General features: G+C 32.5%; 1 protein-coding gene across 4 annotated transcripts; it reads right to left on the bottom strand.

Annotated features, from left to right (window-relative positions):
- Nucleotides 1-4756: 4756 nt before the first annotated feature.
- On the bottom strand, nt 4757-10328 carry LOC107165120 (uncharacterized). 4 transcript variants are annotated; one of them, XM_089223934.1, is made up of 7 exons: nt 10194-10328; nt 8445-8560; nt 7822-7984; nt 7495-7724; nt 6006-6203; nt 5413-5615; nt 4757-5356 (listed from the first exon to the last, which is right to left on the bottom strand). In XM_089223934.1, the coding sequence occupies exons 2-7, from the start codon at nt 8554-8556 to the stop codon at nt 5213-5215; spliced, it is 1050 nt and encodes a 349-aa protein (XP_089080060.1). In that variant the 5' UTR covers nt 8557-8560; nt 10194-10328; the 3' UTR covers nt 4757-5212. The 4 variants fall into 4 exon arrangements, with proteins under 4 accessions (XP_089080060.1, XP_089080057.1, XP_089080058.1 ...); XM_089223931.1 differs by having other exon boundaries at nt 4757-5615; XM_089223932.1 differs by having other exon boundaries at nt 4757-5615; nt 10200-10328.
- Nucleotides 10329-12451: the final 2123 nt, after the last annotated feature.

Below are 12451 nucleotides of genomic sequence, written 5' to 3'. Positions count from 1 at the left end.
TTTATCGATTATTCGTCGGACGAGATGAACTTTTATAATACGAGTCCAAATTATCGTGATATTATGATAATTCGAACGTTCGCGAGGAGAATGAGCGTCGGAAGATTTCAACCCTTTTTTTCCTAAAAAATAATACTCTCGTGCACCCTGATACTCGCTCGTTTCCTGCATCAGATAGCTGCAGAGAGAAAAGCGCCGAAATCAAAGGTCCTTTGAAACGATTAAAATAAATCTTCTATAACACACACACACACACACACTATCATAGCTATATCAATGAAGGTTATATATTACTACCATATTTAATATGTATATTGCAGAGTGCAGTATTATAGTGATTGCTCTGTATATACGAGCTACTCTTGTTCTTTGAATAAATATAGAACGTGACGACGCGAAGAATAAAATATATGTAAACACTACAAACACTTAACGATTGCCGCACACATATATATAAATGGTTTAATTAGTATGTTTTAATATGGTAAGTTTATGCGTATAATCGGTGTATATATGCTATACAATATTATAGCCATTAATCTATTATGTAATACATTAAATGGTTTATGTTATCACATATTTTAACTAAGTATAATAATTTCTTTATAACGTGCATTGTTTGCCTTAAAACTTTAATGAATAGCTGTTTAAAACTCTTTGAATTTTTTTTTTTTTTACAGCATTTTTTGGAAGACATATTTTATTCGTATATAAAAACCGGGTGTTATAATCCACTATGGGTTTTTCAACACAGACCTACAAATAGATACTCGAGTAAGTACGTATAATATTAGTGGGCTGTATACAGGGCGTCTCGTCTCCACGTTTGTTCTCTCGTACACACGTTATAGGTATTTTGTATTGCCTGTACAATGACTTGAATAACTTTAAAACGCACATTCGATAATAATACTATTTCAGTCTATTTGAATACTCGAAGGTATAATTATGAAAAATAGCTGTCTCATATAGTCTAGCTACCTGCAGTAATTATTTAGAAACTGAAATTTTAACAATTTAAAAAAATCATAGGTAGTTTATTACTTGTATGTATATGGATTGAGCAAGTAGTAAGTAGTAACAATACACATGCGTATATTATGCGTGTTGAATGTATCAATCAATAATCAATAGCTGGTATTTAAGACACTCCTAATAATCATGTGTAAACTATAGGAAGGAAATTGTTGTATACTACTCTGTCCAGTGAGAGAACCCGTCGATTTTGCGCATCCTCCCACGTCACCGTGCTATCGAAATTGGTTCCCTTATGACTGGTTGCCGCGGGGGGATGCGTAGAAAAACCAAAATTTAGTCGGCACGCGGTGCGTTCTCTCGCTGGACAGAGCAGTACAGATTTAATATATATATAGATGAAAAACTTAATTTTAACATAGTTTTGCTGTTATTAAAATGGAAGTTTATCGGAACCAAATCAGTATTTTACCATCACCCCGGGATCGATTCCGTTATTTGGTGAACCGACTCGTCGCCGTGTAAATGTCGAAAGTAATATTGTTACCGCGCGTTATATTATACCAAATTAAAGAATCTTTATAGAGTTTTTTTTTACATAAAAATAATTAAATTCACTGACGCGCGGACGACATAATATTTAATATTATATGCAAGTACAATGTACCTAAAATTATTTGTACTGTAAATTGTCATCATTATGTGGAACAGCAGTATATTTGTGCTTCATTTTTGGGGTCGCTTTTTAGTCTCGCGCACGTGATTAGCGTTCGAAAAATAAACAAAAAAAGAAAAAGGAAAAAGGTTCGTTTAGGACTCGTGTTATATATATAAATTATAAATGTGTATGCGTGTGTTTGGCACTTGTTCACGTTTCGTATAGGTATATATACTTCTCTTCCTGTACTACCATCGCCCTGCAGCATGCCGTTTACATCACCGGTCGGTGTCGCTTAAATTACGCGAAAACAATCTATACCGGATGACAGTTGAAATGTGGCACATTTCCACTGGGAACCCGTGAACAGTATATAGCTATATATGTGTATGGGCTATATAGGTGCGCATCACCCGCCGCTGTGGACGATTTTCGTTTCTACATCTTTCAGAATCCGTTCTGATGACGACCTGCAACAGCAGAGGATGTAGCTATTTTTCGACCATCTTCGTTTTATTTTTCCCAAACAGCCTTGAGCGCAAAACATATATATATATATATATATATATAGGTACATATAATATAAAAAAAATACTCATACTATATATACGCGTAAAACGCGTTTGACGAATAACAATAGCAATAATATAATATACATATATAATATATATATATATAGGTACGCAGTCCTTGGACAAATTTCGCGGTCGACCCAGAAACAATCGGATTCGGCGATCGCGGCCTCACCGAGGTCGTCATACAATTTATTATTTTTATGATCTCCATCGTTATAATATTATTATTAAGACAAAAGAGAATTAAAGAAAACAAAACGATCGCTTTTCGAGATCGCTCGTCGTTTATTCGACACGGCCGTTTTTATAATGACCAGATATACCCGTGTAACCTATAAATACAGAGTGATTCTTTTAACAGCGTTTAACAAGTTAACTCTCTTGTCTGGTTATTAATTTATTATACGTTTTTTTCATATATATAATTTATTGAATTTATTAGAAAACATAATTGTTGTATATTATTATATAGGTAATTCACACGTTTGCAATAGTTGTTAAATGACAACTGTAGATCCTTTTCTATGACGGTAAAAATGTATGATGTCGTTCAAAAAAGAAAAAACTGCAGACAAATAACAATCACAAAAAGAATAATTTTTTCAATATTTTGATTTAAATTATTTAAAAACGATACTTTCAAAAAAAAAAAATTCGTTTATAATTTTCGAAATAATAGCGGGGGGAGGGGAGTGGCGTTAACTGTTAAAAACCTCATAACAGAAATTCACAATGAATAGAAGCTATATACAGCGTGTAAAGGATCGAACAAGGTCGATTGCGTGTAAATAATATTTTTTTCCACCGATATTATAATACTAAACGACGACGGTCTTAAGCAGCTAAGTATAGTACTATGTATAGGCTATATGATTTAATCATAATGATTATGTATATTAATTATCTACGTTATTCCGATCATGTCGGACGAAATCTTAAAAAAACACGAAACGACCGTTGCTAATGTGTTTTTAATTATTCTTTTATTCTAAACGCCATTGCGAATAAAGACGCTCGTATATAATCAATCACCGTCCTCGTAACTACAATCACGATTATTATAATTTTGTTGGATTTTCACACTCGCGTTTAATGGTGGGGGCGGCCGGACTAAATACAGTTTCGCAAACATTGTCTTGGGATTCAGTTTTAACACCAGTTTTAATACATGGTTTTTATTTTTTAAGTATCTGCCTCGCCAGCTTGGGGCGTGCTCTCAGGAAGTGGTTTTAGGGGTTCAACCCACCCCCAAACCCACACAAATTTCTTTACTCTTTATACTTATTTTTATTAGATAAAAAATTTATATTAAATTCATAAAAATTTAAAACCGTCCCCCGAATAAAATGCTGGGAACGCCCCCGTGCCTATAATTTATTATAATATAATACAATAATAATGATTATAATAATAGTAATAATTTATTGACTATCTGAAGGTACTTTTAAGTAAGAAATCACAATAAAATAATAACGAGTATATATATATATAATGGCCGTGCAACTTACCGCTGATGATAATGTCTTACTGATGGAATTGGAGTATACCTACTAATTAGGTAAAATAGACAATTATACATAGGTATATATCTATCTATATTCTATATATATATATTATGGTTAGTTGGTATATCTTACTGACTTACTATGGTTTTAACTTTTACCGCCGTTATTTATGGCGTAGGATTTTGTACGATTCACGCCACATTCAATGTCAATCGTAAGACTTTTGGTATGGGATCGGACTCCTTGGTCGTGAGAATTAATGTATTATAGTTAAAATTAAAACGAAAAATTAGTACCTATAATAAATACATGTACATGTATACGGAATTGCAGTCTAGTGGTTGTGCAATCGAAGTCGGTTATAGCAAAGTTTGTTTGCAAGCCGATAGATGGCGTTACTGTCAGGACTGGGGACCACATTATAAATATATAAATACATTTTAAATTTAAAAAAAAAACTATCTACATAGTACATAGTGTGGTCTGAAGAATCCGAATAATTTAGACGATGTACTGTTATCATTATCCTTTACTGGACATTCTCATACATATTTTAAATGTTTTTAATTTTTGCGGAGAATGGATTTCCGAACGTATTTCTAAACTAAGCTAGATTAATTACACATTTTTGCAAAAATAAAAAAATTGGAAAGAGTAAGTTTTAATGAGCATGCAAAGGAATTGAAAATTGTGTAAATGTAAAATCTAACCTAACCTTGGATACAGCTGCAGGCTTGACGTTGTTCATTTATATATAATATAAGAATGGATAGGCCATCAAATCCTATCAGTTTATCATATAAGAATTAATATTTTGAGATTTTGATATTATGAGGGGTTTTATCAATTATATAACAAATAAAATTAATGATAAAATTCATTTATAGTGTGAGAGCATTTTATAAAGCAGTCTGTGACCACTCAACTACATTCCGGCCCGCAAACCTTTAATTTGTTAATATAAGAATGGTCAATCCGATGTTTGTCATTTTATCGAAATGAAATAGTACAAGTTGTAAAGTTGATTTTAAATCACTCTTACATTGGGTGTTAAAAATAATTCATTTATTTCTGCTCGGTGAAATAGATTCAAAAAAATACAAAAAATCAAACTCTACAAGCAGACAAAAATAATATATATTTAACTTTACATGCTTATAAAAAAAATTGACTGTTTGCTATGTAACCAAAGGCATGCGCACGGGGGGGGGGGGATCCCTCCTGCATTCTCTGGATTTTTCTTCAATAAATGCATAGATATTAGCTGATATTTATACTATACTAGATTGTTATTATATTTGCATATTGAATTAAATAAATAGCTAGGTATTTTATAAAATTAAAAATTTAATATTTAACTAGACTAGTAGTGATTAGTACAAGAATCTTCGGTAATTGGTTAAGACCTTTTTAATGTGCGGGCCCCCCTTAAGGACAAAGTCTGCGCACGCCTATGTGAGTAACATTCGCTAATTGTAGTTGTATAATGTTGACTACAGTTACCATGAGGTTTCTTCACCATCTAAGAAGTCTGAGATGGTTGTGTAATCTAGTTTTGGGGTTGTGCAGTATGGTTCTGAGGTTGTGTAATATAGTTCTGGGGTTGTATTTGGTTCTGGGGTTGTGTTTGGTTCTGGGGTTGTGTATGGTTCTGGGGTTGTGTATGGTTCTGAGGTTGTGTATATGGTTCTGGGGTTGTATAGTCATGTTTAATGAGAAAATGTTCCTCTGTTTTCAAAACTGGGAAAGCTATGTTGTGTAACGACGTTTCAATAGCCATCCGAGCTTTGAGTTTTTTCTCCATCGGAAGTGAGGATAAAATGGGTAGCAGACTCAGTACAAAATGTTTGTCGTCAGAGATATTATGTTCGTCTTGATTCGAATTATTTGAACTCGCTTTGTCTAAAAAAAAAAAAAAACAAATCACTACGTCATAAACAAAAATAATTGTTATAATATAATAGCTATATAATAATAGTTAATGTTCTAAATAACTACAAAAGTTAAAGTTTATTTTGATGAAAACTGGTGTTATATATACCAGTTTTCTGCTGTTTATGTTAGCTATTCTTGGTTATTTAGTAATAATCAAATGTATTTTTTTCAAATAGTTTTAAAATTTAAATTATTTTATGAAAAAACATCATAGCAAAAAAAAATTGCTGTATTTCCAGGCTTTATGGGCAAATCTTACGGATATTCCAGAGGAGAAAAACTTTTGTTTTTAACTTTTGCAATTGATTTATACTTAGCAACTGGTCAATTATTCAATTATTTTCTGATCGTCTTTACCGTAAACAACTACAGCAAATTGGCGTTGGATTGAACCGTATTTATTTAGCACCACGCACGCATAATTTCCAGCATCCGACATTTTAACATTCATTATATTGTACTTATTATCGATAAAACCCATACCATCAATTACTGATTTTCTTTCAATGAGTAATTCGTCATTTTTATACCAAGAAAACACCGTATCACTCACACCTGCAGTTAATCAATAGGTATATTAATAAATTATTTTTGATCATCGTATCCAATAGTTATTGACTTATTGTATATTTGTATTTATTTACGATGAACTAATTTCCCAAGTGTCCAACAAACATCAAAATCATTATGTCAAAAGTGAATAATCTGTATACACATTAAATATAATAATGCAATATAACACATTCATCATTTGACGTTCTGAATTGTTTTGTGAAATGAGTAAAGAAGTTTCATCCATTTTAAAAAACTGACAATTATTATCATACAATGTCACGTCAAGTTTTTACTTTTTATAATTTTTATTTTTTACACAATATGGGTAGAAACCTACAGGCTATAATTACCAATACATGAAAATGTGCTGTTGTACAGAATTTGTTTGATTGTTTCACAGATAGGTATATATGTATATCATTCAATTAAACATAAGCTAAAAACTCATTATTAATATCAATTATACATTCTATCAAATAATTCATTAAGTAAATAACGAACGATAAATTATTAACTAATATATTGTAATAATTGAATTGTAAAAAGGAAAAATAAAAATAATAATATTGATAAACCAGAACTCAATGTTCATCAATACACGAGTAGATTTAATATAAAATTGAAATCATCAAAATGAATAATAATAGCAAAGTAATTGCAACTGATTTACATTTAAAAAATACTAGTGGTACCTAGGTATCTCAATATCAGCAAGCTATATTATTTTTTAAACAAAAAATAGTATTTGATATGTATACTCTCTTAAAATCAATGTTTAATATGTAAAATAAAAATCATAAATTAAGTAAAAACACATTATACCCCAATAGTAAAATCAGTGTCGTGTCAAGAAAACTTGTGTAATAGGTATGCTAATTTAAATGTTTGGTGAAAATTTCTAGAATGTATCTTGTTTTATTTTTCAAATTATAAAAAAATAAAATTTATTTTTTTGGAAAATTTGTTTTGGGTGAAAGTTTTTGTTTACCCAAAGTTTTTTAGAAAAGAACCGAGACTTTTCACTTATCGACACCCCTATAAATTCAAATTTCAAGTTTAAACTATCCCTTGATGTGGAAGATTGAAGCTTTGTAATACTATAGAACGAGTTGGCACAGTACAATTATTCAGATAAAAGATTCGCAGAGAAGTGCTAAATATAGCAAAAATATATGTCTTTTATCAAGAAACAGATTGATATCATTGGAAAATCTATGAATCTACAAAAATGATACAAAATACGCAATTATAAAATATTATTGTTTATAAAATGCATTGCATTATCGCTTACTCGTGAACGGACAACTAAGATTTAGTGTACTGTTTACTGATAACCGCGATTCGTTCCCCGTAAAATCTTTCTGAAACTTCGGTTTGGTTTTCCCCTGATATCCGTTGTTGTAATTCGCCCTTTTCAAAACAAAACCGCGCTTTTCGGAAAAAGTTTCGTTGCCGTTAAAGCCATTCATCGTACAAGAATATTGTCCTTCATCGTCCGCTCCCACGTCATCTAAATCCAACCTATGTATATAGGTAACCGTTTAAGACAATCATATAATCATGGACACCTACTCGTTTGATTATTTGATAGGCGTCGAAGTAAAACGTGTATAGTTACCACTGCGATATGGTCAAAATTTCATCTGGTAACATCGCAAAAGGATCATCACTGTCTTTAATTTTTTTCCATTCATAATCATTGATCCAAAAGTCTCCAGAATAATCACATTTTACCTTTAAACTGCTGCCAATTCTAGTAAAAATAATTATATCTTCTTCATCTAAAATGAAAACATACAACTGTATAAAAAAATCAGATGAACAGTCAAATTATGCAATCGTAACAGTAATGCCGTGTATATTACAAGTATACACATTTTATAATAAATCATCATAAAAATGAATTTAATCAGATTATATCATCAGGCATAAGTTAACTATACGTATTCCTACGAAAGTTTACAGTTAAAGCTATGGAGTATGGATTAGGAAATTTATGAGGTCTTTACTAAGTTGTTTTATAAAAAATATTGTTTAGTCAATTAAATATTTACGTATAGTTAGTTTTTACGCAGGCAATAATTAGATCACGAATTTAATAAAAAATGTTTACATAGCACTTATAATATTATAAATAGCAATCAATTAAAATGTAGGTAAGCGACAATTATTAATTATTATTCTTGTATATGTTTAGTGTGTATATATGATAAAGATGAGCATTACAATATAAACTATTACTTTCTAATATTATGCTTTTCGGATTAGGTTTTCGGCACAATCCTTCGGTCGATAAAAATATTACGAAGATTGCCACTGACAATATTCTCAACGAATTCGGATGATCAATCATTTTTCTGAAATTTAAAAATGTCTTTACTTATACGTAATAATATGATGCAATAAATATAATTTTATTGTGCATGGTTTTGATTAAGTAATTATATAGTATACATGTTATAATATAGATTATGCTTATAATTTCTATGTTTCAATGAAAGAAGAGTATTCAGTGGCGTATTTGAGGGGCGGCGATGGCGGCGATCACCCCCCCCCCCCACCATTACTTGAATAATTATTGGTTTTTATAGGGAAAGTACAAATACAAGATTAAAATATATGCTACACGAAATTTCTTTCAAGTTTAATATTGAATATTTATCATTATTTCTGCTAGAATAAGTGTCATCACTAGTCATCAGACACAACAATAAAAATAAAACAATAATAATAAGGTAGAATTCAAGCTTGTGTGTAATAATTTTAGTGCGCCCCTTTGCGCATACAACGAAGTCAAATACGGCACTAGATGTATTGCCACTGTATTTATTATGTGCAAGTATTGCAGTCTTAAAATTACCTACGTGTTTGTGCCTGTCATCACGTTTTGGATCAGTAAAAATTCAATTTTTGTATCTAAGGGTGATGGTTTCATAAAAAATTGCCTCGCGCTAGAACCATATATGGGATCCAAAGTAAGAAATTACAAGTACTATTCAAAATAATCTCCCAAAAATTCAACTAATACGGAACCAAATCGATTTAAGTATACCTACGTTTTAAATTTAAGATTTGAGACACCTATAGGTGCTGACATTTTTACAAAGTATACACATTTGAATTTTCTAGATGTGATATAGTTTTGAACATGTTTTAGATGTTTTTGGTCAATGGTATGAAATCAAGGAAAACTGATAAACTTTATGGAAAATAAAAACCGTTTCGATTACAGAATTTTATTTTATCATTATCAAAACAGTAATGATGTTTGACCTATGTAATATACGATTGAATTATCATAATAATATAAGCTTATTAGTTATTATACTGATTATTTAAGTTGTGCATGTACAATAATATTATTATTCATCAACGTCATAAATACAAATATAATTTGAGATTTTTGGAGGGTACGCTATACATAAAATGTGATGAATAGTCTCTATGGTTAGTTGATTATTTCTATTTTTGAATTAAAATATTAAAAAAAACAAAATAAAATTGCCAAAAACTAGTTTTTCATGAAAATTCCTCTACCTTGTCCCAATTATTCTTATTTTTTTTTTCATGCAAATTTTGACAAGCTGCTATGAGAATTTATAATTTTAACTACCAAAAAATACCATCTACAACCCATGTGTTATCAAGTGTTACCAGAAACCACCCGATAAAAGTATAAAACCCATGCGTTTTTCCAGTATAAATGGTGGACAATGGATACATAATTATACAAAATTAAAAAAAAAAAAAACAACTATAAGAAATCAATATATCCGTCGGAGCAATGCATCACCTCAGAGTCTAAAATAAAAATTAATTTGATTCGATATTATACTAATGAAATTTAAAAATTCGTAGAAAAAATATTCTACCTAACCTTTTTACGCTGCAATATACTCATTAAACGATTAAACTATTTATTTTTTTCAAACAACACTATTGATTTTTAATAACTAAGTATTTCACAGATTATTATAAAAGAATGTATACATTTACTTGTCTTCGTAAAATTACAATATTTTTGAACAGCGTTGTCTTGCTTGTGAATGTATAAGTAGGTACTGACTAAAGTGATGGGTATATATTACAATCATTGTATGTATTATTATGATTTATCATTTGAATTCTCCTTTGTATGTGAGCTATTTTTTTTATGTATATTCTAGATAAAGCATGATAAAATATTTTGATAATAATAATTTGACCTTTATTTTTTATTTCTATATACATTATACATAATATATACAATTACAATTTAAATTAGTGTATCATATTGTATAGTATTATATGCGTGCAAATGTGCAATCTCGTGGTTTTACTATATTGGAGAAATAGGTATATAAATGTATGATTAAAAAAAAAATCAGAGAACACTTTGGTGTATTGGCTCTTTCAGCTTTTATTACTGCGAGTATTTGATTATATTTTTATATCGCAATCGATAATTTATATTTATATAGTTAAAAGTAATAGCTAATGAGGTAGGTTGTTTTTATTATTGAGAAGAATTCTAAATAATGATAGAATATATTTTAAGCGCAAAACAAAACAAGTTCAATTTTACAAAAATAATCGGCTCAAAACCTATAGGCCGTTCCGAAGGGGAAAGGGAATTCACTTCCCCAGATTTTCGCTGTATAAATTAGAGCTGGAGAATTAATTGTAGGTATCCAACTTATTACGACAGCTGCCCCAGCTGCCCACGCTCTTCATCGCATTTTATGATTCGTAATTATTCGTAAGCCTATAAATTTGTTTACGAATTAAATATATATACATATGTTCTATCGGTTCACTGAACTCCAGGAACTCATCGTTTTATTCCCGATGCGGCCCGCGATCTACAAGATCAATAAACAGGACGGTCCACTGTACCGCAGTGGACGGTGACCGCGCAACCAGGTTCCGATGACTGCTCGCCGATACAGCGCGACTGAGCACCGAGACAAATATCGCCGTGTAAGCCGTCTCGAACAGAACGTCAGCGGTCAGTGGCAGACTGGCTGATGTTTGCCTACGCAGTCTAGCAGATCTTAACAATAACGCACTGGATGGCATCACCGCCATCACCGACCAAGGCCGACGGTTCGAGTAGGATCTGTTCAAATCTGCACTTTTGATGATCACCTTTTCGGCATCATCCGGCGCATTTGAACACCGCGCGTATTACGATCCTCTAGCCACGCACACGAATCACCTCTGCAGTGCAGATCAGCCAAGACGCTTATCATCGTATAAAACTACTCGCGCTGCGCAACACAGTCAAAGCGCCCGACGACGTCGATCAAGCTTCGGCCAATTTGGTACGCGGCACCATCGTGCTCAGACTCCTCATCACTCAACCCACGAACCACGACCGCCCGAGCTGGTAGCTGCGTAGCGAGACTCCACGAGATAGCTCGGAGCCACTCAACGCACTACGTTTGCGTCCACCGACCTGCAGAGCCGGGTCAGTCACGACGTGTTTGTCCAGATCGACGCTGTCCGACCACCGGTCCAACCACGTTACGAGCGCCCACTCGTCGTACTCGTCGAATGCCGGGGAAGACGTTATTCAATAAGTGCAACGCGAACTGTCCATCACGCGCGGCGTGGCCGGATTTCCATCGATCGACCCAAACCATCAGCATCGCATTAATCGCATGAGAGCATCCACTTACCGGCCATCACGCGTACACGCAGTCCAATTCGTCGACGTCCAACCGAATTTCGCACCGCCGTTTTTGTGTCGTTGTATATTCGTTACCGACCGACGCACCTGCAGTTTGCTCCGCGGAGAACAGTCGCGCACGGCTCTTTCTATTTCGCTACCGACCTCGCCTCTTTCGTTTGGCTCGACGTAGCCTTTTCGTGATGCGTCGATTTCGTATTCGCATTTCTGCAGTCAACTAACTCGTCGAAGTCTCTGTTCTCGCCCGATCGACTGTGTGGTGCGCAACTTTTGTTAATCCGCTCGCGCGCGCCTCACGATCGTCGTTCTCTGCAATCTGTGTGTACTCACGATATCGCGAATGTGCTCGTCATCGAAATCTGTTGTTTGTATGATAAAAGTTGTATCTGTCGACACATCGCCCGACACCCGAATTAGCGTTGCTTTTTTTATTATTATTTTTTTATTTAAGAAACTTGGTGAGAACCATTCGTTTCGACAATTATACAATAAACATATTATGATGAATATAATATTATTAATATCTACTAAATTAGAAAAACGTTTTTTTTTTTTTTTATTTAAATTAGGAAACCAG

This window comes from Diuraphis noxia, unplaced genomic scaffold (assembly GCF_037042655.1).
Source record: "Diuraphis noxia isolate RWA-SAM2 unplaced genomic scaffold, SU_Dnox_SAM2 contig0003, whole genome shotgun sequence".
NCBI lineage: Eukaryota > Metazoa > Arthropoda > Insecta > Hemiptera > Aphididae > Diuraphis > Diuraphis noxia.
Note: the sequence above shows the minus strand (reverse complement) of the source record. Positions and strands in the feature narration are given on the sequence as shown.